Source organism: Panthera pardus, unplaced genomic scaffold (genome assembly GCF_024362965.1).
Source record: "Panthera pardus isolate Hobbes unplaced genomic scaffold, ASM2436296v1 HiC_scaffold_16, whole genome shotgun sequence".
NCBI lineage: Eukaryota > Metazoa > Chordata > Mammalia > Carnivora > Felidae > Panthera > Panthera pardus.
Genome location: NW_026526721.1, coordinates 77,857,540 through 77,884,585, shown reverse-complemented (window position 1 = coordinate 77,884,585; position 27,046 = coordinate 77,857,540). Strand labels below are relative to the sequence as shown.

General features: G+C 39.1%; 1 protein-coding gene across 4 annotated transcripts in view; it reads left to right on the top strand.

The window, feature by feature from the left end:
* The window catches only part of TPRG1 (tumor protein p63 regulated 1), a 215,501-nt gene that overhangs the window by 132,770 nt on the left and 55,685 nt on the right, over window positions 1-27,046 (top strand). For all 4 annotated transcript variants that reach the window (XM_053903544.1, XM_019463493.2, XM_019463492.2 and 1 more), the window contains exon 4: window positions 7,570-7,746. In XM_053903544.1, the coding sequence (XP_053759519.1) occupies window positions 7,570-7,746 (177 nt within the window). The remainder of the gene's footprint in view (window positions 1-7,569; window positions 7,747-27,046) is intronic.

The following is a 27,046-nucleotide window of genomic DNA, read 5'->3' as shown; positions in this document are numbered from 1 at the left end:
TTACTAAGAGCCTACTGTTGACTAGAAACCCTACCAGTAACACAGTCAATTAACACCTATTTTGTATATATATTAAGTACTTTATTCTTACAATAAAATAAGCTAGAGAAAAGAAAATGTTATAAGAAAATCAAAACACATTTACAGTACTGTATTATATTTACAAAAAAAAAATCTGCATATATGTGGACCTACACAGTTCAAACCTATGTTGTTCAAGGGTCAATTTCATAGACACTCAGCAATGTTAATTGATTAAATGAAGACATTTCATTGCCTTGCTAATGAATGGTGGTTTGGTAAAGAGGAGAGCTCAAGGGTTTAAGGTGAAGCATACCTTGGATGAATCCTGACTGTGTTTTTTTGGAACAAGTTAACTTCCTGTATTAGTCAGCTTGGGATGTTATAGCAAAATACCCATAGACTGGGTGGCTTAAACAACAGTTCTCTCACAGTTCTGGAGGCTGGGAAGTCTAAGATCAAGATGCCTACCTACAGGTTTGGTTCTCAGCGAGGGCTCTCTTCCTGGCTTGCCTTCTCATTGCATCCTCACATCCTGGAGAGAAGAAGTTCTCCTGTCACTTCCTCTTCTTATAAGGGAACTAATCGCATCATGGGCACTCCATCCCTATGACCTTATCAAACCCTAATCCCCTCCCAATGGCCCCACCTCTTAGTACCTTCATTTTGGGTGTTAGGGCTTCCACATATGCATTTTGAGGGCAAAGTCATTTATCCTTCCCCAAGCCTCAGTTTCCTCACCTGTATTTATCAGGATTGTTTGATGAAGATTAAAAAGGGTGTGTAATATCTAGCCCAGTACCTGATTCAGAGAAGACCACAATAGATGAGTGCTTTTTATTTTAACCTAAGAAAAATATGTGGCAGAATTATTCTTATGTGCATATAGGTCTAAGAAGCTTCAGAATTGGCATGTGTATACATATACATACACGTGTATGTATATATATGCATATGTATATAACATATATGTGTATACACATATACATACATATATGTATATGTATGTATATGTGTGTGTATATATATATATATACACACACACACATCACACACATGTCCATATACACATACACACATGTGTATAATTTCCTAACTAAAACTTCTTGTTTATTGTTTTATTATATTTTTTTAGAACTCAAAAACTCCTTTGTTTCCTGGGGCAGGGGGAAAGACCATTGTTTTTCCTTTGATGAAGTAGAACCATATGAAGCCCTAAGAGTGGATTTCTCTTACTTCAGGAAAAATTAGTCTTTGTAGATACATGAATGGATGTTTCCAGATCCATCCTGTCTATGTTTTATGGGGGCACTTGGTCTGTCCTACACTGGCATACATTAAAAAGTATTGAAAAAAGTAATACTCCTGAAAACTCTTTTTGTGTGTTTGTTCCAAAAAATCATTCATGCTTTGCAACTTGTGATTTTCAACACTGAGATTTTACACCAAGTAGCAGGAAATGAAGTGTTCATGGAAGAACATTCTTCAAGAGCATCAAACAGATAGATGTCAGGGGTTCCTTTTCCTTAACCCTGTGGGCAGTGGGCTGGGAATCTGGAGACCTGAGTCTGTGAACTTGTGTTAAAATGGTAAAATCTCATCACAACTTTGGGTGCCATATTAGCTCTTCTCTACATGATTTCACCTTACATCTTAAAGAATTGTGTATTCCTTAAGAGCAGAATATTCTTCTCAGTATTCCCAGTAGCTAGCACAGACCTTGGTACATACCAGGCTCCATGGGGGTAGGGGGAGAAAAAATGAACCACAGGAAGTCAAGTCAGGGGATCTGAGAACAGAGAAGATTTGTGGACATTGGGTTTTTATTAGAATACTGTGTTTACTTGGAGGGTCCCCTATTTTAAACAAATTGGAGAGGCCCCAGGAAAGAATAACCAAATTATTGAAAGAATTTAATGTGGATTATTTAGCTAAAGGTTTTTTAAGACTTCACTTAACTCAGGGGGAGGGAAATTGCTTTGCTTCAATGCCATGCATTTTTCATCTGTTTGTGTTTGAAGAGCAAAACCAAACTGGATTCTCTTCAGGGCCTGGAACCCAGTGGGTGCTCAGGGAATATGTTTGGAATGAATGATTCAGTGTTTCCCTCCTGGTTGCCGATTTCTGGCCGGCCAAGAAACTGCCTTCCTCTTTCAAGGGCTGGGCTATGCTAAGCGGCTTGAGGGACACATGAAGGAAGGTTGATTTGTAAACCAGGTATAGTCACTCTATTCAGTATTAGAGAAGATGTTTCTACTGAATGGAGTGTGTGTGTGTGTGTGTGTGTGTGTGTGTGTGTGTGTGTGTGTCAGTGTAGTGGAAGAATGTTCGAAAAAAAATCTTTTTGGAGGAAAATTCTTTCTAATTCACAAATTGATTTGACACAGCTTTGAGAGAGCAGCCGAAAGTGTTGTTAGGTGTAGGGCAGGGGCCGCTGAGAAGGCATCTGGAATGGTTTGAATAACTGGGTGGGGGCCCTGGAAACTTGTTCTGACGGGTCGCCTGTCATTGTTAGTTCGCTGTTGCCCTCTGCTGGCAAAACTGTTGTCATCCCGGGAAACCACAAATCTCATGGAGTTTTGAAATTCCCTTTTACATTGGGGTGTCCAGGCCCTTCTTCATCAAGCAGGGACATGACACAGTGCTGAGGAACAGCAGTGGCAAAGGAGACGTGGAAAATCCTCTGCGAGGAGAGTCTGGCTTACACAACTAAGATGATAAATTGTATGGTTTTAGTTTTTCAAGCTCTGCTCACTTGCCAAGTTCTCTCTCAGCTCTGTGTTGGGCATAGTGAGGGGACACAGACAGGACTGAAACAACTCTCTACATTGGAGGGTCTCTCATCAAATGTGGGGCATGATGAGGACATTCTGGGGATAGAAATCACTAATATGGAGAAGATTGTGACTTGAACCACAGCAGAGGTACTGATAATAGAAAGCTTATATGTATTTAATGAAAAGAAGGAGGACATCTACTTGGCAGGGTGTGGGATGGAGATTGGTAAGGGTTAGTCTCCATGAAATAGCGTTTAAACTGGGAGTTTGAAGGATGGGTGAGATTTATTATTTTTAAAAATCTCTCTTTATCGTGAAAGTAGAATATGTTCAGCATAAAAAGAAATTAAGCTCTGACTAATAAAAGCATGGAAAGAAATGAAAGTCATCTGAAATCCCAACACTCAGAAATAATCAGTGTTACCATTTTGATCTATGTATTTGTTGTTGTTGCAAAGTTGGAAGTACACTGAAGGTGACGTTTTGTATCCAGCTCTTTCTGACTTTTATGGCACAAACATTTTCCCACTGTTACTGATTAGTTTTTAAAACTGTGCTACTTTATGGGGGAGTATTTCAGTGTGTAAACGTGAGGATAGGATTCCCAAACAGCATGAGCCAAGGCATATGGCTTGCACAGCGCAAGGATTGTTCATTCTTTACTAATTGATGTCAGAAATATATTTTGGATGCATACAACCTTTGGAGACAAAATGCAAAGAACTGATTCTGTCTTTGTGGAATTTATAGTATAGGAGAGGAGACAGACATTAATTAGGTTATCATAGAAATAACTGTAAAAGTGCATCTGGGATAAGTACTGTGAAGGAGAAATACATAGTATTATGAAAGTGTACATTAGAAAGAACAGAAGTAGTTACAGAGGTCTGGGTAAGTTTGCCTCAGTAAGGGGTAATTGAACTCAGCACTAGAGCAGTTAGGGAAATAACATCAGGTGGGAGCAGCATATGCAAAGGTCCCCTTAGTAGCAGTGGGCATGGTGAATACAAGAAACTGAAAGATCAAGAAGAGTGAGTGGAGAGACTTGGCCTGTGATGAGGATGAATAGGTAGATAGGGCCTGACTGTGGACAGCCTCTTAGGTCAGATGAAGAACTTCTATTATTTCTTGTGAGAGCTCTGGGGGACTGTTGAAATGTTTGCAGCCAAAGTGAAGACGTGAAGGCCAATCTGTTTTTTTTCCCCCAAAAGATCTGCCTCACTACAGTATGGTGGAGAGGTTAGGAGGGAACTGGAGCAGTTCCCTCCAGTAGGTAAACTGGGTCTAGGTGACTAGTAGCCTAAACCTAGTGAGAAGGTGATCGCAGTAGTCTAAGCAGGAGATGAGGGGGACCACATCAGGTTGGTGAAAGTTCAGATGGAGGTAAGTAGGTGGTTTTCGGAGATTTTTTGGGGAGTCAAATGTTTAGGACCTGGCATGTGAGCTGAGGAAAAGGTGGAGTCCAGAATGACTCCCTCCGAAGTCTCCAGCTTGCATAAACGGGTAGAAGCAGGGTTCTTCTCCCAGATAAGGAACACTGCAAGAGGATGAAGTTTGAAAGGCATGGCGATGCGTGTTTTCTCAGGGGAGAGGTTTCCCAGAGACAGCAGCCCCAATGTGGTATATATCATCACATCAGCTCCTTCCAGAAGTTGGTTTTACTGTATTCTCATACCACACTGAAGGGTCCTCTATTTGGAGGTGGATGGTGCTGGGGAGAAAGCCAATACCATGGCTGGGTTTCATGTCTCTACCTTGTCTTTAAGATAAGGGTAATAACTTCTGGTCCAAAGGGTTGCTGTGAGGTTCATAGGACCATCAGTATCCAAGGACTTTGTAAATCTTCACAATATCCTATTGCTACTTCTACCCCTATATTTGTTGTGGATATTGTTGCCAACCCAAGTTCAATTATGTTAATGTCGGGAATATGAAATTCAATGTTTTTTCCATGAGTTATTTGGGAAAAAAAGGTGTGATTGAAGTCTAAATAAATACATATACCACCCAGGAGCTAGAGATGTGGCCCCAAACTATTTATAACCCCATGTGTTTACTTGAATTCAGACTTTCCCGACATGTAAATTATGCAGAATCTGTGTCACAGCAGAGCACTCTGTGTTCCTAAAAAGAATTCTTTTTTCCCAAATCCTTTACCTTTTAAAATAAATCTCATTATGGAGTGCTGACATTTTCAGCAAAACCATTCAACCAAAAGCTGTAGTTTTTTTAGACTAAAACCAAGTCTGGTTTATTAGGCAGCAGCTTTTAACTTACTGCTAAGTAGATGCAAGCTATTTAGAGAAATTTATGTAGATATCTGATAAGACATTTCAGAGTCCCCTGGTCTCTTTCTGACTAAGATTGAGAGTATAAAACAGATGATCTAGAATTCTTTCCTTCTCTCAGTGGAACAGGGGTTGAGTATGGCAGTGTTGTTGGGGTGGATGGAAACCATAGAACCAGGGTTTATTTATTTGAGAGAGAGAGAGAGAGAGAGAGAGAGAGAGAGAGAGAATATGAATACGAGTGGGGGAGGGGCGGAGAGAGGGGAACAGAGGCTACAAAAAGCACTCTGTGCTGACAGCAGAAAGCCCAATGCAGGGCTTGAACTCACAAACTGTGAGATCATGACCTGAGCTGAAGTTGGAAGCTTAACTGACTGAACCACCCAGTGCCTCAGTAGAACCAGGATTTAAACCACATCTCTCAGACTCTACACCACTGACTCTAGTATCATATTCTAGTTGACTGACTTCAGATGTGACTTTCTTCAAAGGGTTGTGGGGGATGTAAAGCTAATACTTATACCACATAATGGCCGCCATGATCAATGCTCTTACCCTTCTTGTTTTTCCTTCATCATCTTTTCTGTCTTTTCTTCGCTTTCATCCTTTTTTTTCTCTCTTTCACACATCCACCTTTTCCTTGCAGTGACTTAACCCCTGACTCGTCTCGCCTGTCTCTGTTTAGATTATGCTATACTGAGGAATGGCATATATTTGGGCTGCCCAAAATTCCTTAGACACTTAGGCCCCTGCCAGCGATAATAACCGCTGATTTATAGAGCACTGATTGAGAGTCGTTTCCCTTAATCCTCTCCACAAACTCAGGAGATGAGTGCTAGTATTGTCTCCATTTCACAGATAAGGAACATGAGTCGAAAGCATGTGAAGTGTCCTATCTTACAGAGTAAGTAAGTGATAGAGCTGGCAACTTTCATACTGGCCCTCATCCAGCCCAGCAACCTCCAAAAGTTTTGATTGGCACTCATTTATTCACCAGAAAGATATTTATTTAGTGTGGGCTATTTGACAGGAGCTGGATAGAGTGAGTAGCCCAATGGCCATGGTCTCTGCCTTTGTGGAACATACACGCATACATGATACTGAGCTCACCTTGACTGACATTGTCCAACCCTCTGTATTTTCATGTCTATTCTGATCATCAATGTCCACATGGTACTTACTTCTAAACATTTTTATCTATCATTCCTTCTTACAAAAAGCAATAGGTCCACAAAAGAAGAAGGATCAGGATGCTTTGAGAGAGCATGATAAAGGGCCAAGTTGGTATAGGACTTTAAGAAATCGTCCTTGAATGAGGCATTTGAACCATGATTTGGACAGTGAGGGTTCTTAGCCTGCTATGAGATAATGTTGGGCAATGGCCTGACCATACAAGGACTTGTAGTTCCATTTATGTGAGTTGGGTTTGCTCCTAGGATCAAAAAGATGCTATTTAACAAACAGGGGAATGATGTCATTCTGTTTGTATTAAAAAAAAAAATAGCACTGTGTTTGCTGTGTGAGAATGCATGGGAGTGGACTACCTAGTCTATCTTTACATTAGATTGATTCTGTGTAGTGAGAATTCAGGCATGAACCAGTCACAGATCATCCTTTCCAGTCTCTTGGGGAAAACAAAACATGTACTGAAATAATTGTAATACAAGTCATGAGTGCTATAGTAGATAGACAGCAAAAGTGCTGTGGGTGAGAGCATTTATAGACCATGCTCACTTTCTTCTAGCCAGACACCACTGTTCAGATCTCTTCTTGTTTTCTCTGTTGGAGATTCTGTTAGAGTTAGAATTTTCTATGCATGCCCTAAAAGGCTCTCAAGTCCAAAGCAAATCAATTTGGTGAAAACTTATCTAGTGTCTACTTTGTCGTTGGCCCACTTCACTTGTTTGGCTGTATTTCTACCACAAGGATATGATAGGATGAGTAGATGTTGTGTTGGCTTGGAGGTCAGTGCACCTTTGTGTAAGTCTCCATTTTTTTCCTCCACTCAGCAATGCGACTTTTGGAGATTAGCATAACCTAGTGTGTAGTGAGTAAAGTCTGTGGTAAGAATTGAGTTAGAAAAATTGATGTTTTGGTGTCCTTGGAGGAAGATAAAGGTTTTCTGATGAACAGGGAAGATGTGAAGGAACATGAGTCAGGTGACTGCCAACATGATACCATATTGTCATTCCCCCCATGGATCCCTTCATGGGTAATCATCTCTGAACTCTGTGGCTGTGGAACATTTTTTTGTTTGTTTGTTAGTGATCTTCCATCTTCCCCCCTCCCTTGGTCATGGGGCTGGACTGAAAGAGAGAGAGAGAAAGAAGGAGAGAGGAAGGATAGTTATTCCTCAGCACCTCTTCTGAGGTGATCAAATCTCCCTGCCTTCTGTGTTAGTAGAGATGTTTCAATGAGTACTGTTATCTTTAACTTGAAAAGACCATGCCATTAACTTTTATTCTCTGTGATGATTCCCACAGGATAGATCATTGGAACAATGAGAAGGAGAGGATTTTGCTGGTCACAGACAAGACTCTCTTGATCTGCAAATATGACTTCATCATGCTCAGCTGTGTGCAGTTGCAGCGGATTCCCCTGAGCACTGTCTATCGCATCTGCCTGGGCAAGTTTGTCTTCCCTGGGATGTCACTGGACAAGTGAGTGTGGTGTCTTAGACTTGGAAAATGGTGCAGTGGAGGGCATGCCATGCAGGGAAATCAGTCACAAAGTTCAGTTTAGTATAGTAAGCCAAGTACACCCAGGGGAGAAAAGTGAAGTTGTACAGTTGAATTCATCAAATAATCTTTGCGTTACTATTCTATGTCAGACACCAGGGGTGCAACTGTAAGTAAACTGGGACTTTACCAAGGGCACATGAGAAATAAATGGTTGACTATAAGGGGGAAAGAGCTGTGGGATCATGGAAGAAAGATTCTCTATACAATTTGTGTGGCAGGGAACCAGAGAAGCTCTATTGGAGAAGGACTTGAGCCTGTATTTGACATTGGGTAAGAATTAGCCAAAGATGGAGAACAGAAATTTAACATTCCAAGCTGAAGGGAACAGCACAGCCAAAGGAGTGGAGGTGGGAAACAGTATAATGCCTTTGGAAATTGAAATTATTCTGTAAAGCTGAGTGGACAGGATTTATGATGGTCAATAGCTCTTCTTGAAAGAGGTCTCTTTGAGATCTTCCCTGGACGCTTAGTAGAAAGGACCTCAACTATCTCAGAGATGTTGACATTTACCAAGATACCTGGTGAGCTCTACAGAGCAGGGTTGCTGAACTAAGTTCTTGTTATGGTCTTGGAAGGAATTGTCTTTCTTAAACATTTTAAAGTTTATTTATTTATTTGAGAGAGAGAGGGAGAGTGTGTGTGTGTGCGTGCCCTAGCGAGAGAGGGGTGGAGAGAAAGCTAGAGAGAGAATCCCAAGCAGGCTCTGTGCTGACAGTGGGCTCAATCCTGTGGAACCGTGAAATCAGAACCTGAGCCGAAGCCGAGTTGGATGCTTAACTGACTGAGCCACCCAGGTGCCCCCTTTCCTAAACATTTTAGATCTAAGCCAGGACAGCAATCTCCCTCTGAGCCTTTGACTGTGAGCTTTTCCCATCTCCTGGTGAGCTCCTTGAGGGAAAATACCTTTTTGTTTGTTTGTTTGTTTGGCACCTGGCATTGGGCCTGGCACACAGTGAGAGCAGAAAAACTTTTCTAAAATGTTGGAAAAAAGCACAGTTTGATCAAGTGATCGGTTTCCTTACAAAAAGCATACCATATCAAAGATCTATGCTTTAATTTATTCTTTTCATGGATGCATGATGTGACAAATTGATTTAGCTCACTAGCTTTCTGAACTGGTGGGTTTTCAATAATATAAGCAATCATAAATATTTTTATAATATCACGGAATGTTTATTTTCAGGAAATATCTCTTCCACCCCATACTCTAAGTTCTCAGGATTTATTACCCTAGGTGATAGTCAATAGTTACATGTTGTTATTTTTTTTCTTTTTTTAAGGAAATAGAAATAGAAAATGCACAGGAGTATAGATGTCTTTGTATTTCTTTGTATGTAATTGGTTTATACACATTTGTAAGTACATCTGCACAGGCACATTTATCATAAACTGTTTTACTCAATGGGAGCACGTGTTGTAAACTATTCTGCCTCGAGTTATTTGACCCAATGAGATTTTATTATATAATTGGAGATTTTATTACATAATTATTTATAGATCAACCTCAGTTTTTTAAATAGTGCAGAATATTTATTTTAAAAAGTAATCTATTTATCCAGCCCCTCATTAATGGCTATTTATTTTTACCTTTGCTACTATAAGCAATTCTGCTATAAATATTCTTGTGTATAGGACTTGGGATAGATGTCTAAATGTATCTATAATGTAAATTTCTGTAAGTGGAATTATTAGGTCAAAAGTCATGTGCATTTTAACTGATAGATATTGCCAAATTGCCTTCTGAACAGGTGACACCAGCTTACACTCCCACAAAGTGTAAGAGTGTCCTTTTCTACACATCTTCACCAATATCGCACATTATGAATCTTTTTTGCTTTGCCAGTGAGATAAAGAAAAACAACTCATTTTTGTTAATTTGTTTTATAAATATTGAGTTACTCACAATTCTTTGATTTTGTGTCAATTTTGGTAAATTGTATTTTTCAAGGAATTTGTTACATTTATTTACAGTGCTGTATTTGAAAGCATAAAGTTTTTGATAATATTCCATTATTATACCATTAATGTCTATAAGACATTTAGTGATATCCCCTTTCTTTCCTGATTTTGATGACCTGTGTTTTCTCTCTTTTTCTGTCAGTGGACCTATTGATTTTGTTGGTTTTTACAAGAATATACTTTTAAATGCTAATTTTCACTTTTGTCTGATTTTTATTTAGTTGATTTCTGCTTTTTTATTTATTTATTTTTTCCATTCTTCTACTTACTTTTGGTTTACTTTTATTTCCTTTTTTAAAACTTTTTAATTTGAAACCCAGGGTCATTGATTTTAGGCCTTTTCTTCTTTTCTGATATGACTATTTAAATCTATAAATTTTCTTCTAAGCACTGCCTTTACTGCATCTCATAAAGCTTGATATGTTGTGCTTCTATTCTCATTTAGCTTGAAGTATTCTCTAATTTTTCTTGTGATTACTTCTTTGAACCATGGATACTTTAGAAGTTGTACTGGCTAATTTCCAAATATTTTTCTTGAGATTTTAATATTCTTTCATTTTAATTTAGAGAACATATGGCCTTGATTTTAATCCTTGTAAATAAATAAAGACTTGTTTTATTGACTGAACTATAGTATATTTTTGTGAATGTATCATATTCATTGGAACAAAATTTTGTGTGTGATTGTCTGTAAATATCAACTAGTTTATTGTGTTTGACAGTATTGTTTAGGTTATCTATATTTTTACTGATTTTTGTCCATTTTTGTATTAGTGATTGAGAAAGGAATGTTAAAATCTATCATTGTGGAGTTTTCTTCTCTCTTTATTCTTTGCTTAATGTATTTTGAGGATCTATTATGTACATTATATTTATGATTAATATGCCTTCCTGAAAAATTGAGCCTTTTTTTCATTATGGATTGGTTATCATTTTTATACTTATTTTTTTACATAGTAAATCTTTTTTTAATACATTTACTGTCCATGTTTTTGTATTCAAAGTATATTTCTTATCGAGATCACATAATCGAGTTATACTTTTAATCCATTCTGATAATCTCTGCCTTTTAATTGGAGTGTTTAGTCCCTTTACATTTTATATAATTTTGATTTGATTGAAGTTGAGTCTACCTATTATTTAATTTTTTTTTTACATTTATTTATTTTTGAGAGACAGAGTGAGCAGGGGAGGAGCAGAGAGAGAGGGAGACACAGAATTAGAAGCAGGCTCCAGGCTCCGAGCTGTCAGCACAGAGCCTGATGCAGGGCTCGAACCCACGAACTGTGAGATCATGACCTGGGCCGAAGTTGGATGCTTTAACCGACTGAGCCACCCAGGCGCCCTGAGTCTACCTATTATTTGTTTTCCATTTTCCCTTTTTAGATTTATTTCTTAGTCCTCTTTTTCAACCTTATTTTTAATTATTTAAATACTTTTCATAATTTAATTTTAATATTTCTGTTGGCTTTTTAGCTATAACATTTTATATAATTTTGTGGTTGCTTTAGAGCAGAGTTTCTCAACATGAAGACTGTTTGCATTTTGGGTAGGACAATTCTTTGGTATGGGAAGCTGGTCTGTGCGTTGTAGGATGTTTAGCAGCAACTTTGGCTTATACCCAGTAGGTGCCAGTAACACCCTGCTTCTGTTAAGACAATCAAAATATGTCCCCAGATATCACCAAATGTACCCTAAGGGCAAAATCACTCCATATTGAGAACCACTGCTGAAGGAATTATAATATAGGTACTTAACGTTTCACAGTCTACTTAAATTTAATATCGTAATGCTACACTTTTAACATAGAAACCTTGTAAACTTATTATTCTACGACTGTAAATGTTAGATATAGTATGATAAAGTCAGTGTAGCCATAGGAGGATATGAGAAGGAGGCTTGGAAGAAAGTTTATTGTACTCACAGGTCTAAGAAAGGGAGTCCCCATATACCATAGAGGGCCTCAGAGGAAGTCACCAGTGTTGGTCAGGAGGCTGAAAGGACAGGAGCTATACGAGAACTTAGACCATGGCTGTTACTAGAGTTTCTACCGGAAAGGCAAGGCATGACAGGGTACTCAATTTGGGATTGGGTAGTTTAAATAATTTTGGTAGACTTTAAGCTGTAGGGGAGATCCACTGTTGCTTAGTACCTGAACCTGGATTGATCAAGGCAGAAGAATATTGCCTCATGGGGTGTATGGGCCAAATAGAAGATGTATGGTTCAGGATTGTTTTCTATGAATATCAAAGGTGTACTTTAGGCTGAGTCCTTTGCTATCTCTAAAAATTGGCTAGCCCCAAGAGGGGCAGTCTCTCCCCAGACAGAAAGCTTCCTTAGTATGTTAAAATATCATAAGGTACATTAAATAAGTAAATACATATTTACATACACATACATACTATACATGTACTATTTACACCACCTCCTTACTGACCTTTATGTTGCAGTTGTCATGCATATTACTTCTATATGCATTTTAATCTAAACAGGATAATGTTATAAATTTTGTTTTAAGAAATTGTACATATTCCCCAAAAATTAGGATATATAATTGTATTATATATTTAAATACATGGTTTTATTTACTTTTATTTTTTTAATGTTTGTTTATATTTGAGGGAGAGAGAGAGAGCTAGCACATGGGGGAGGGGCAGAGAGAAAAGGAGACACAGAATCTGAAGCAGGCTTCAAGCTCTGAGCTGTCAGCACAGAGCCCGATGCAGGGCTTGAACACATGAGCTGTGAGATCATGTCCTGAGGCAAAGTCAGATGCTCAACCAACTGAACCACCCAGGTGATCCCATGTTTTCATTTCTGATACACTTCTGATAATCTTTATTTGTCCCAGGAGATTCAGATTTCCCTTTGATGCCATTTTACATGAAAAATTCCTTTTTAGTATTTCTTGTACTGTAGTATATTGGTGATGTATTTTTAAAAACATCTTTATTTAGCCTTCATTCCTTTTTATTAATTTTTATTATTTTGAGAGAGTACGAGTCAGGGAGAGGGGCAGAAATATGCATATAAAACGAGGGAGGGAGGGAGAGAGAGAGAGAGAGAGAGAAAGAAAGAAAGAAAGAAAGAATGAATGAATCTTAAGCAGATTCCATGTTCAATGTCGAGCCCAACCCGGGATTATGACCTGAACCCAAATCAAGAGTCGGACACTCAATCTACTGAGCCACCCAGGTGCCCCTTCATTTCTGAAGAGTTTTCTCTAGTTAGAGAATTCTGTCTTGACATTTTTTTTTCAGTACTCACAAAATGTTGTTCCACTGTCTTTGGCCTCCATAATTTCTGAAGAGAAATTCACAGTTATTTGAACTGCTATTCTGTGTATTCTCTAGCTGCTTTCACATGTTAACATTATCTTTAGTTTTCAGAAGTTTAACTGTGATGTGCATAGGGGTATATGTATGTGTGTATGTTTAATCTTCCTTGGGATTCCCTGTGTTTCTTGCATTTGTAAGTTTTTATGTTTCAACAAATTCAGGAAATCTGACCTTATTGCTTTTTGAAACTTTTTTTTGTTGTTCCATTCTCTTTTTTTCCCCTGATATTTCAATTACATGTATAAGAGAAATTTTGCTATTATTCTACAGGTATCTCAGTTTCTATTTTTTTCCAGTCTCTATCTCATCTTCAGATTGGCAGTTTCTATTGATCCAACTTCACACCTTACTGACATTTTCTTTTGTCATTTCATTCTGCTGTTAAGTGTATCAAGTATTTCTTTTATTTCAATTATTGTTCTTTTGTTTTAAAACATCCATTTAGTACTCTTTTCTATTTTCTATTTCTCTTAAAAGATTTCACATATTTTCTGAATGAGTGTATTGTCCTTACTTAGCATAATTTACTTAGTATTTACCTTACTTAGCATAATTATAATAATTACTTTAAAGTTCTTTCTGATAATTTCAAATTATGGATCATCTCAAGATTTCCTGCATTGACTGTCTTTTTTCTTTTTTTTTTTTTTTTAAAGCCTTTTTTTTTTTTTTTTTTTTCAACGTTTTTTATTTATTTTTGGGACAGAGAGAGACAGAGCATGAACGGGGGAGGGGCAGAGAGAGAGGGAGACACAGAATCGGAAACAGGCTCCAGGCTCCGAGCCATCAGCCCAGAGCCCGACGCGGGGCTCGAACTCACGGACCGCGAGATCGTGACCTGGCTGAAGTCGGACGCTTAACCGACTGCGCCACCCAGGCGCCCCTTGACTGTCTTTTTTCTTAAGAATAGGTCATATTTTGTTGGCTCTTGGTATATTGTTTACTTTCAAATTTATTCCTCCTGGACTTTGTGTAGACTTCCTTTATTCTTTAAATCCATAGGTAGAAGTTTTATGGGTAAGAAGATGGCTCTTTGTTTTTTTCTGTTTTGTTTTTTGTTTTTTGTTTTTTGTGTGTGTGTGTGTTTTGTGTAGGATTTCTAGTTATTTTCAGAATAGGCAGTCTGCTGGGCTAGATATTGAATTTTTTTATGCCTAGATTGAATTTTTGCAAATAATTTTATGTCATCTTTGGAGATAATTGTGTATTTTTCTCTGTAAATCTAATTAATATAATGGGTTCTGTCACACATTTCTTAAAACTGAGACATTTTTGCACATTCAAGGTACAAAGCCACGTGGTATAATTATATTTAATATAATATTCCATTGAATATTCTTTATAATTTTTGAAAGTGTTTTTTTATCAATATTCATAAATTTGATTGATGTTTAGTTTTCTTCTATTGGGCTATCTTTGCAGGTTTTGGTATTAATATTAGCTAACTTTTAAAAGACTGGTTTTTGGGTCACCTGGGTGGCTCAGTTGATTAAGCATCTGACTCTTGGTTTCAGCTCAGGTCATGATCTCACAGTTTTGTGAGTTTGAGCCCTATATTGAATTCTGTGTTCACAGTGTGAAGCCAGATTCTCTCTCTGTCTCTCTCGCTCGCTCACTCTCTGCCCCCCCCACTTGCACTGTCTCTGTCTCTCTCAAAATAAATAAACTTAAAAAAAAGTGTTTTTGTTTTGTTTTGTCTTTTCCCCCCTCTCTTGACTTTACCAGATATAGAAATGGCTTTATCTTTTACATAGATGATTAGTGTATTTCACCTATCAACATGCCTGGACCTGATGCTTTGAAAGGAGGAGTAGCACTACAACTTTCTTAATTTTTTCCATGGTATTGGCATGTTTAGACTTCTCTGTCTTTATAGTTAGTTTCTGTAGTTTATAGTTTACTAGAAAAATTACTCCGTTTTTTTCAGATTTCTAAATTTTCATTGGACTGAGAAAAGTAAGAAAACAGATGATTAAAAGAATAATAAAAGTTTATTTTATATATAATACTTTTTTCCTTGTCTCAGGATTTACGTAACTAATAGTTGACTGATTGATTTCAAAGTACCACCTGTTGAGTTTATTTGTTCATTATAGAAGAATTAATTTTCCCATTTATTATCTTTTACATTTTTCCATATCTCCTATTGCACTATTTGTGTATATTCTTTCTTGCATTTTGTAACTTCTTTAAAGTTTAATTAATGAATGAATTAATAATTTTAGACAATGTGTGAGCAAAGGAGAGGGGCAGAGGGAGACATAATTTTTTTTAATGTTTTACTTATTTTTGAAAGAGAGAGTGCAAGCTGGGAGGGGCAGAGAGAGGGAGGGGGACAGAGGCTCCAAAGAAAGCTCTGTCCTGACAGCAGTGAGCCTGATGTAAGGCTCGAACTCATAAATCATGAGATCATGACCCAAGCCAAAGTTGGAGGTTCAACCACCTGCACCCCTCAGGAGCCCTGAGTGAGAGGGAATCTTAAGAAGGCTCCATGATCAGTTCTGTAACATTACAGGGCTCAATTCTACAACACTGGGATCATGACTTGAGCCAAAATCATGAGTTGGATGCTCAAATGATTGAACCGCCCAGGCGGTTTTCCAGATCTTTTCCAGGTGCTTTTCCAGATCTATCGTACCATTTTATTATATTTCCCATTCCCTGTTATTTCTTTTTTATCTTTGATTCAAGAATATGATTGAGGTAACTTTTTAAGTTGGAAGGATTTTTACTCCTTTGACATATATTATTAATTTCTAATTTTATACATTGTGTTTAGAGAATGTCTTCTCTAATATTTCTGTGTTTTTGGATTTACTGAATAGGTTTATACTTAAATAGTTATTTTTTAATCAATATTTCACAAATATTTGAATGTGCAGTTTCTATTTCTGTGTGTAGAATTTGGTAACTAGTGTTTAGATACATTATCATTATGTTTCATATGTCTTCTCTGTCTTTGCCTATTAATTAATTAATATTTTTTGGCTACTTGATCTGTCATAGACTGAGAGGAGAATTAAATTTTCCTTAATTGTTTTTTTTACTTTTGTGACTTTACATTGTGAATATTGGTATTACCTTGTTTGATGTAGAAACACAGAATTTGAATATTTATTTTAGATTATAATGTTTTTCGTTATAAACTTTAACCTTCGTTAGTGCCTTGTCTGTTTTTGGTCTTGTTTGGGGTGAATGTTATAAACCTTATGTTGTTTTTTTTAACTTTTCTTCATATATATTTGCCTAGTTCTTACTTTAAGCCTGAATCTCTTTGTTTTTCATGTGTTGTTATATACAGCATATAATTGAATTTTGTTTTGTGATCCAACCCGGAAATCTTTTCTTCAAATTGGTAAGATTAACCTATTTACATATATTGATATGACAGTTTTGATTTTCATCCTTCCCTCTTGATTTTTGTATTATTATGTTATTCTAAATATATTACCATATTTTCTAGATTTCCTTTGCTTTCTATTGAGTATAGTTTCCTTTTAACAAGAAAGTTTATAGTCTTTTTCTACTAATGACTGTAAATGTAATTTAGAAGAGTATTTTTAGAATGGGGAAGGGGCAGAGAGAGAGCGAGGCACAGAATCTGAATCCGGCTCCAGGCTCTGAACTATCGGCACAGAGCTCAACTTGGGGCTGGAACTTGTGAGTTGAGAGATCATGGCCTGAGCCGAAGCCTGATGCTTAATCGGCTGAGTCACCCAGATGCCCCTGTCCTAGCCTTTTTGACTGTTATCTATTCACTTGCTAATATAAGCCCATGTATTTTAACAAATAAGAACCTGTTTCTTTCATCGTCTTTTGTACTTCTCCGTCATTCATTTTTTAACAATTTTATTTATTTATTTTGAGAGAGAAAGTGTAAGCAGGGGAGAGAGAGAGAGAGAGAGAGAGAGAGAGAGAGAGAGAGAATGAGAGAATCCCAAGTAGGCTCCACATCCACATTATTAGCAGGGAGCCTGATGCAGGGCATGAACTCATGAACAGTGAAGTCATGACCTGAGTGGAAATCAAGAGTCAGATGCTCAACTGACTGAGCCACCCAGGTGCTCCTCCCCTGCTGTCATTCAATTTTTTTAAAAAGATGCTTATGGGGGGTAGGGAGGGGCACCTGGGTGGCTCAGTCAGTTGAGTGACTAACTCTTGATTTTGGCTCAAGTCATGATCCCAGGGTCTGGGATCGAGAAGTGCGTTGGGCTCTGTGCTGAGTGTGGAGCCTGCTTAAGATTCTCCTCTCTCTCTCTCTCTCTCTCTCTCTCTCTCTCTGCCTCTCTCTCCCACTTGAGCACTCTCTCTGTATCTCTAAAAAATAAAAAAGTAAAAATAAAATGAAAATATACTGATTATTTTCAGTTACTTCAGTGACTATTTAAATAATGTTTCCAACTGTATGTTAATTATACTTAAGTGAAAAATAAAAATAATTTAAAAATGTAAAAACATATAAATAAAATCTTGATACTTTATCATAAGACCAAAAAAAAAATAAATAAATAATGTTTCCACTTGATGTGTCATCTTCAATAGCATATATTGAACCTCCATTTTGAAAGATAAGAAATCTGTATTTTCATACTATTCCCACATTCTCTCATCTTTCATTTCCCTTCTTTCATTAGTTTTGCCAGACAAATTTCATTTTTTATGGCACATTATATTTTATTTCCCATGAGGCACTCAATTATTAACACAGGGAGTTGATGTAATTCCAGCCCTCCTAATTAACTTGTGCGGCTTTTTCCAGATTTGCATTCTGGGGTTGAGGAGAGAAAGCCTGTGCCAGCAGCTGGCATGCTGGTAAATGTAAAGGGCTTTCTCCAGGCCCCGAGAAGTAGGAACATAGTGTGATGAAGGGGCCGTGTTTACAGTTCTGCTCAGTTTTCTAGCAGACCTCCATTGACGATTCCTGGACTAGGAGTGGAGTCCTAGATTTTAGCCCCAATTTTACAGCTGTTAACTTTGTTTCCTCATCTCTCAAAAGGTGACATTAATTATCATTCCGCTTCATTAATAGTCTATTGTAAGGTTCTAATGAGATAGCTTAAAAGCATTTTGTAATATGCCTCATAGATATCAGCTGTTAACAAGTTCTGATTTTTCTCCCAGATAAAAGCTTTTGTTAACATGGAACTCAATAGGTTGATTTGATTGTTATCTTTGTTTCCAAGTCAGTTGGCCCTCCTTGGTTGGGCACTGAGTCACCCTTATAAGGTCAGAGTTCAGGCAGCAACAGGCAGAGAAAGGGGAAGAGGCAAGGGGAAATCAGCTGCTGAATAATTATAAACTGATTCCAGAGGAAACCTTGGACAGAGAGCAAATTCCCTTGTCACAGGAAAATGCAGTGATTTAACATTAACATCCTCTGCCTGTAGGTAGTAATGCTGACCTTGTTTCCCTAGAGCTTTTACCTCCCCTGTGCCATTTGACGTTCAACCCCCAAGAATAAATAGGGCTGAGTGAATACATTTTAGAGATATAACAAGACAAAAGGGGTTCAGGGATTCAGGCACCCTCAGCTATTTAGTATTAGAGCTGGGTTTTGAAATAAGTTCTTCCAACTCCCTGTCCAGTATTCTTTTCTTTGGTTAAATAATATTTTTTTTGCTTTTTTTTTTCTCTTCCTCTCCCTTCTCTCCCCCTTCCCTTCTCTTCCTTTCTTCTCTTGTTTCTCTCCCTGTGATCTCACTTCTGTGTTTTTCATCCTCTCTCCTCACCTTTCCTCTTCTCTGTCCCTCTGGGGGAAGACAATCACCAGCTGCTAATGAAGCTCTCCTTCTCTTAAGAAGCCACAAAGAGGACTATTGGAACTTAAAACATGTGCCAGCGAATCCCACATACTGGTGCTTACAAAACAAAGTTGTTTTGTTTTGTACACTGTTTGCCTTTTGGCTTCATGTGAAGAAGGAGAGAGCAATGACAATAAATGACTAAAGGCTAAGGATCAGTTATTTGTGAGACGAAGGCCTGTTCTCTTTGGATCAGAACATTAACCAGAGACAAACCAGGACAGGGTAAAAGGCCTGGTTTGTCCTCTAGGGTAACTAGTTGCTGCTACTACACAGCTTTTGTTATTCTTTCTTACCTGAGACAGGGACCCTAAACACTATTTCTATCATAATTGGGTTTATTTTCAGATTTTAATTAAAAATCAACCTGCACAATCCCATTGTGTCTGTAACCTTTCAGAGAAGTGGGGGAGAGAGGAGAAGACTAGACTTCTATGAACGTAACCATAGGTTAAAGCTTTGACTCACCTTAACCATGCCAATTTTTTTGCTGTTCAAATTTGGACAATGCACTTTAATACCTGGGCTTTCAATTTCCATTCTATAAAATGTCAGTAATAAAAATCCTTTCCAGGCCTAACTCATAGGTCATTGTCAATTTAAATGATGAATGTGAAAGTGTTTGGTAAATTAAAAGGTGCTAAAATAAAGTAAGGTGTCACTTAAAGAATTTTAGAAATCCATACTTACTTGTTAACTCTCCCATTTTTTTTTATTAATATGCCCACAGGAGCTAATGATGAGGAAACGGTGACTTTGAATGGTCAGGTGACTTGTATGTAACCATGTAAATAGATGATGGTGGGGTTGGAAACATGAGATCCTCTGATTTCAAATCCTCAGGCACCTAATTCCTACTAGACCTCAAGTGTATTGTCATTTTTGAAGATAAATGGACTCCATTTCATTGTCTCTATTCCTATCTGAACTTTGTAATGGGCAGATTGAGTACAGACAGTCTAGAGCTTAGAGGGCAGGTTCTGAAGTCAGGCTGCCTGGGAACCCATCCTAGATCTGCTTATGAGTGACTGAGGGCAAGTCCCACAACAGTCTGTGCCTCAGTCTCCTCATTTGTAAACTGGAGAGGGAAATAGTATCTATCTCACTGGTGTGTGTTGAGAACTAAATGAGATCATACATTTAAAATGCTCAGAAAAATATTTGATAGGAGTGGACACTCTGGTACATGGTATGAAGAGGCAAAGCTATTGCTTCTCTAATAGATTTGGTGGAAAGATAGTAGTTTAGGATTCAGGGACCTGGGTCTTGATCCACTTTCATGATATGTCTCCTCCTTTTGCTAAGTCGCACTTTCCTCATTGATAAAGTCTATAGGGCGTTTTGTTTTTTTGCTTGCATTTTTTGTTTTGTTTTACTGTTTGTTTGATCTTGAAATTCTGTGCTTTTTGTGGTCCTCTATTTGTGTAGCGGTTTTCCAAAAGTCATTCGTCTCATAGGGCCAGATGACTTTACCTAATCAATTACTCCTGTGAAAAATGTCTCCAAAGAGGTTTTCTGCTGGAAAATATTGTTGCTGTCACATTGATATGCCAACAAAAGCTGAGCAGGAAGGTCATGCCAAGAAATGTCTTCCTGCAAGAGTAGGCATCACACATTTCTCTCTCCATGCTGTTTAAAATCTGCATTCGGCATAATATAAGGGACAGGCGGTGCAGCAGAAGCAAGGCTTGGGAAACTCCTTGCAGAGGTCACCACCACTCATCCTGTCTGTAGAGATGCTGGTGGAAGCAGGGCTTGGAAGCCGCCCCTGTTGACTTAGTATCAGCCCATGCAGGGTGGCAAGAAGGCATCCCGGACATGACTCCATCAGCTCACCAGTGCTCCCTGGGAACAAAGGCCAGTGAACTGCTCTGTGCCCCCAGAGTTCTAATTGGGCATCTTTTTTCCAGACAAGGGCTTCAAAGTGCCTCTGCTCTGCTCTAGGTGAAACCAGCTCGTGGCCCAGGCCAATTCTGCTGTCTCTGCGTCTGTCAGTGTGTTCTAATCACTGTTATAAGTGTGGTTCTGCGGAACACCTTGTAAAATATTTTCCTATTGCTCCAGCAACATCTCCTGTCTAGACAATCTAATTATGAGCACAGAGCAAACAGCTGAAGTCTATTCCGCCCCCAAGGGTTGCCTAATTCTAGGAGTGGGGGCGGAGGATGGGGGGGGGGGGCGTGGTGTGAAAGGTATTGGTTACGTTTTGTTGACCTGACCAGAAAATTGAGTGCTCCTGAAGAATCCTGCTAACTTTTAATTAAAAAGAAATGATCTGCTGGAAGCTGGCATTTTGTTGTTTTTCCAAACTCAGTGGAGGATTAAAGGTACCGATTTATTTCCCTCCAATTGCATCTTTTTCTTGGCTTCAGAGGTGGTTTGTGGTCTTTGCTTTAAAAAAAAAAATGCACTGATTTAATAATCTGCCCTCCTAGCAGCATTTTGCAAATAGAAAGCAGCCCCCTAGAGGTATATTCTTTCCAAGTAGTAATTCAGTTACATTCAGTGAGTCTTTCCTGAGCCCTGGCCAGGTGGCAGGCACTGAGCATGACAAAGTGACAAGAGCTGGACTTTGTCCCCAAGATGTTCACAGGCTCACAAGAAGGCAGATAGACACATTATGTGCTCATGCTTTAAGCAGGCTTTGTTTAGTGTTCCAGTGGAGAGGCAACAGTGTCACCGACATAGGAGAGGGAGAAAGAATTTCTACTGAAAATTATGGGGAAGTCTAATGGAGGGGATATAATCTGAGCGGGTCTTTGTAGGATGGGAGAGAGAGAAGGGAGCACTACAGTCCAGGCATGAGTAGATGAATGCCCAAATGGTGAGATCATGACAAGCATTCCCATAGGGCTAGGTCGTGGCTGTTGGGAAATTATCATGGAAGCTTCTGAATGGTTTTGGGTAATAACATGCGGGGTTTGGGTTTTAGTCATATTAGGATGTAAGATGACGAAGGTTTGGGGGGAGGAGCCTGACACTGACATTCTACTCAGGAAGATAAAGGTGGCAACAATATAAGAGATGCTTTGGAAGAAACAGAAACTGGAGAAAGGGGCCGGCTGTGGGATGATGGGTAAACTAGTCACGTGACTGGTATTTGAGAACTCGCCATCGCCAATTGCTGTGCTGGGTACTGTGATACCATTGTGATAAACAGAGTTTCTGCTCTATCAGACAGCAATCAATCCTAGCAAGAAGCTTAAAATTACAACAGTGATCTGCTTTGAAGGAGAGCTTTGCAGGGTGTGTGAATTATCTATTGCCATGTAATGATTTACCTTTAAAACTTAGCAGTGTAAAATAACAAACATTTATTTTTCCTGGTTCAGGGATATGGGTGTGGCTTAGCTGGGTCCTCTGATTCAGGATGTCTCCAAAACTTCAGTCAAGATCACTTGGGCCACGGCATCTCAAGGCTCAATGGGGGAGAATGACTCTCGAGCTTACTCATGTGGTTGTCAGCAGGCTCAGGTCCTAGCTGGCAGTTGATCAAAGATATCAGTTCCTGCCCTAAGGCCACTGACATCGTGGCTGCTGGCTTCCCTCAGAGGCAGTAAGGGAAGAGAGTGAGAGAGAGAGAGCAGGAGAGGTTGAGCAAGATGGAAGGCACTGTCTTTAAATAACCTAATCTCGGATGGGATATCTATTACCAGATTATCTCTGCCACCTTCTACTCATTGGAAGCAAGTCAGTAAATCCAGTTACAATCCAAAGGAGGCTGTCACAGAAGGACATGCATATCAGGAAGTAGGCATTTTTGGAGGCCATCTGAGAGGTAGCTGACCATATGAAGGCTACCAGAGCATTTATTACGGGATTTGGACTTAACATTGGAGGGTGAAGATCAGGGAAGGATGCTCTGAGGAAGGGATTCTGGAGCTGGGATCGGAAGGATGAAAAGGAGTTGACAAACTGAAGGGGGTTATGGAGAGAGCGTTCCAGGCAGTGAGATGAATATGTGCAAAGGAGGAGAGAAACTGGTGCTTCTGAGAAACTGTCAACAGGCCACCATGGCCTGCTAAGCAGCTATGAGGGGCCTGAGGGACACCAACATGGAGATGAGTTTTGTATTTAGATGTTGATGAGCTATGTTATTTTGGAGGAGCTAGCACAATTCTACTTTTATCTGTGATTTGCGCTGGCATTCAGTAGAGAGTGAAGGGGTTCACAGTTAAAGCTAGTTTGAAAGCCCTCGCTCTGAACTGTGGGGCTGTTTCTGGATTGCTGGGAAATGGGTCTGATTCAGTGTGCAAAATGAATAAAATTGCCCACTTATCTCTTAGGATAATTACTTATTATGTAATGAGATAATGTTCATAAATCACCCTGGGCTTCTTGGGGGAAGGTATTATATAAACACAAGGCTTTATCAGTGATGATGGAAACAGATTTGGGAGATTAAAATCAGATGTGCATCTTGATGCTATGGCATTTTGGTTCAAACCAAGAGATCTGTGAGGTTCACCTGAGTTCTTAGGAAATGTTTTGGGTTCAGAAATGGAGGCAGCAGGGTACTGGGAGGTGATTGCAACGTGTGTAACATGGAAAGGCAGGTGGGAGTTGGGGGTTTGCTCTTTTTAGCTCATTCACCCTCATAAGGCAGAGCATTGCCCTTGTTATTCTTAGTTAAAGGAATGTGACTACTTAGATATGCAATCTGAAGTCTCTGCTTCTGGGACAAAGACAAATCTGCCTGAATTCTCCATCCCTATTCAATCTTCAGTTTGCTGTGTGTCCTTGAAAGATGCTTGTTTCCCTTCTCAGAGCATTAATTTACAAACATGTCACACGAAAGGGGTTAGTTATATTAGATGATCTTCAGGGTCTCTGCTGTCTCTTCGGCCAGTGATTAACCACTATTTTGTGATATTCATTCTAGTTTTGCTTCCATGACATGATAACTTAAGAACTTTATTGTCAGCAATCAAAAAAAGCTCTGTCCAATGACGGTTGTTTGCTTTGGGAAAGTTTAACATTGGCGGCGCAGCTGGAACATCTGTGCATTAATTTGGCTGACCTATTGGAAGGATGGAGCAGGAGAAGAGAAAATGGGCCAGAGTTGGTGTTTGATCCACTTTTCTTCAGCTTCAGTAGATGTATTCCTCTCTCCTCTCTCTCACCCCTACTCTTCTTAGTCCAGAGTCCCTCAACCCACCCCTATGGTTCATATTTTTATTTCATTATTCCTCATTTATCTCTTTATTAAAAAAGACCCAGTTGAGTATGAAACAGTTATTCTTCATTTAAACATGTGTGAATACTAGATTATCCATCCAACAGAGTGTTTACCTCACCTAAGAAGGTATTAAAAAACCCCAGAAAGCATAGTCTTTCCACTAGGTGCAAGTGAAGTGAGAGGCAATTGAACCAGGGTGTAGTCTGTTGTCTTTTCCTGAGAAGTAAGTACCTGGATTCTTATTCTCTCCTCCAAATACTCTCCATGAGTAAGATAAAGTAGAACAGGACTTTTCTCCCCAAATTAATCATTATTTTCAGAAATGGTTCTACACTCCATGGGACTCAGGATAAGAAAGCCTGGGAGCAACTGAAATCCAAGAAAAATTATAAATAGTACCAGATGACCCAACAGGAAGACCAGCACAGGCATAGGGCAGCAACAAAGTACAGCCACCAGTGACAGAAGTTTAATCCTGATGTACTTACTCAAAATTTTAAATCTGCAAATCTTGAAAGAAACTATTTTAATTTCAGCGTTCGTGAACATACTCTCCTCTTTGATTCCATGTTGCTTTTAGTATGACTTACACATGGGTAGAGGAGACCATAATCTTTACAGGGCTTCAGGCCACAAAATCTTTAGTGTGGTTGTCAGTGTGAGTAATGGCACTGGAAGCCACATGAGTCCTCTCTTCCGAAGAGTGGCGTCACACTAAGAGGCCTGACATGGTTGGCTCATCTGATCCTTCCAGTAAGGCAAAAAGCAACAACTTGTACCGTTTTTGTAGAGTATGTCTAAAGATGGATAAAAATGACCCAGTTTTCTTTTTCTACTTTTTCCCATCTACGTTAGAATCCTGAATGTTCTGTCTTTAAAACCGTAAATTAACCTTCAGAGTAGGAGAAATATCTGTGCAATACAAATGTCATGGTGCTGGTTCTCCATAACATTCTATTTCTCCCCCTGAAAGGATCACTAAGTTATTGGGAACAGCCATATATCTAACAGAAGCATGACATTTTTTCAGACTGTCTTAAAGCTTAGTATGTCCATTTGGCCAAGTTCTGGCTAATGAAATGTAAGCAGAAGAAATGGGAAGGCCTTCTGGGAAGACTCCTCAAAAGGCAAGGCAACACTCTTCTCTGTACTTTTCCATTTCCCCTTCTTTCTACCTGTAACATGGGTGTAATGCTCCAGCGCCCATCCTGGACCATGGATCCGAGGATCCAACCTAAGGGTGGCAAAAGGGGATGCTGGAAGGAGCCTGGCTTCTGAATGACTCTGTGGAACTGCCCTTCCACTCTACATTGCCCATCTCTGATCTTCTTTTACCAAGAGAGAATGTTTTATCATTAGTTGGGATTTTTTATGTTCTATACAGCCAGACCTCATCCTAATAGAGTCATAGGACAGGAGAAGGGATTCTGCCAACTCCTGAAGGTTGGCAATGATGGGGTTGGCAGTTTCATGTGGTAGAATGTTCATAGGGTTCAAGATGCCACAGACTGTGGTTCCAATCTGAGATCTGACACTTATTGGCTTGGATACCTAACTTTTCTCAGTGTTTCCTCTCTAAAATAGGGTTGATAATATCCACCCCAAGGAGTTGTGAAGATGAGATGAGAACACCCGAGAAGTGCCAGGGTGGTGACTGCTGTAGGTGCTCCAAACATATTAGCTCCCTTTCACTTTCCAGTTTGTTCTGCTTTTATTAGGAAGATGGCACTCTACATGTATCCTTCCAGGTATTGCAAAATGCTAATGGACAACTACTCCCTGAGAAGCTACTGAGCCACTGAGTGGGGCGGTTAGGACTATGGGTCTGGGTTGAAAGTCCAGGAAAGGAGTGTTAATCACTCACTCAGCTCTAGGCCCGTTACTCAGTGGCAAACTAATGGAGGCTGGTGCAAGTTTTCTGGTGGGAATAGAAACTTGATGAGTTGGTTTGGGAGCGTGTAAGCCATATTAATGGGAAGTCAGGCATCTGTTTCTATGAGGAGGGAAAGCACACGTTAAAATACTCCTAAGAATAACATGGTGGCCCCCAATTCAGACTTAGCAGGAAGTGTGTATAAGAAGGGTCAACTCTACAGGTGTGACCAGAGAACTGACCTGCAATCCAATGTATGCCCACCTAAAACATCTAGAATTATATTTTGTACCATTTGATGATGGGGCAGCAGGCAGAGGAAGCTGGTTTTGGTCCAGACCCAACTTGTAATTAAGAAGGAATGATAGGTCATTAATATTCCTTGATTTTTTTTTTCTAGTTACAAAATTGTTTCTGTTATTTTGTATAGTTACCATCATCGTGTTCTTTCCCTCATGGTAAATTGGATATTGCTGCACCCAGATCCTGGAGAAAAGGTTTACTTGCAACAGTTCTAATGTGGTGATTCAACAAATGGAGAACAGTGGTATAGTAGTCTCTGTAAGGAAAGGAGATAAATTATATATTGGCCTTGCCTTCAAATAGCTTGAGATCTAATTTGGGACTGGGAGAGTACATGCATACTCACATATGCATATAATCCTCATATAACACACATAAATGACAAACTCTAAATGAATGATAGAAGCAACGCATTATGGGAGCACAGATCAGGCAATTTTTTCTAAGGGTTGAAATTATTGCTAAAGATACAATGGACTAATGAACTTTGATAGTGAAGAGTAAGTGCTTCATGGGCTGGGGGAAGAGTATTATCAAAAGACATGATGATACAAAGTGTGGAAAGTTGTTTCAGAAACCATGACTAGTTTCCTAGGCAACTGGAGGACAAGGAGAGTAGAGGGAGAGAGAAATGGGAGGAAGGGAAACCTGTTCATGGACAGTGTTAATGGCAGGATGGGCAGGTTTTGGGTATTTTGATTGGCCAGAAAGAGTCATAAAAGCTGTAGAGCAGAGAGGCTTTATGCCTCTTGGTGTCTCCACAGCT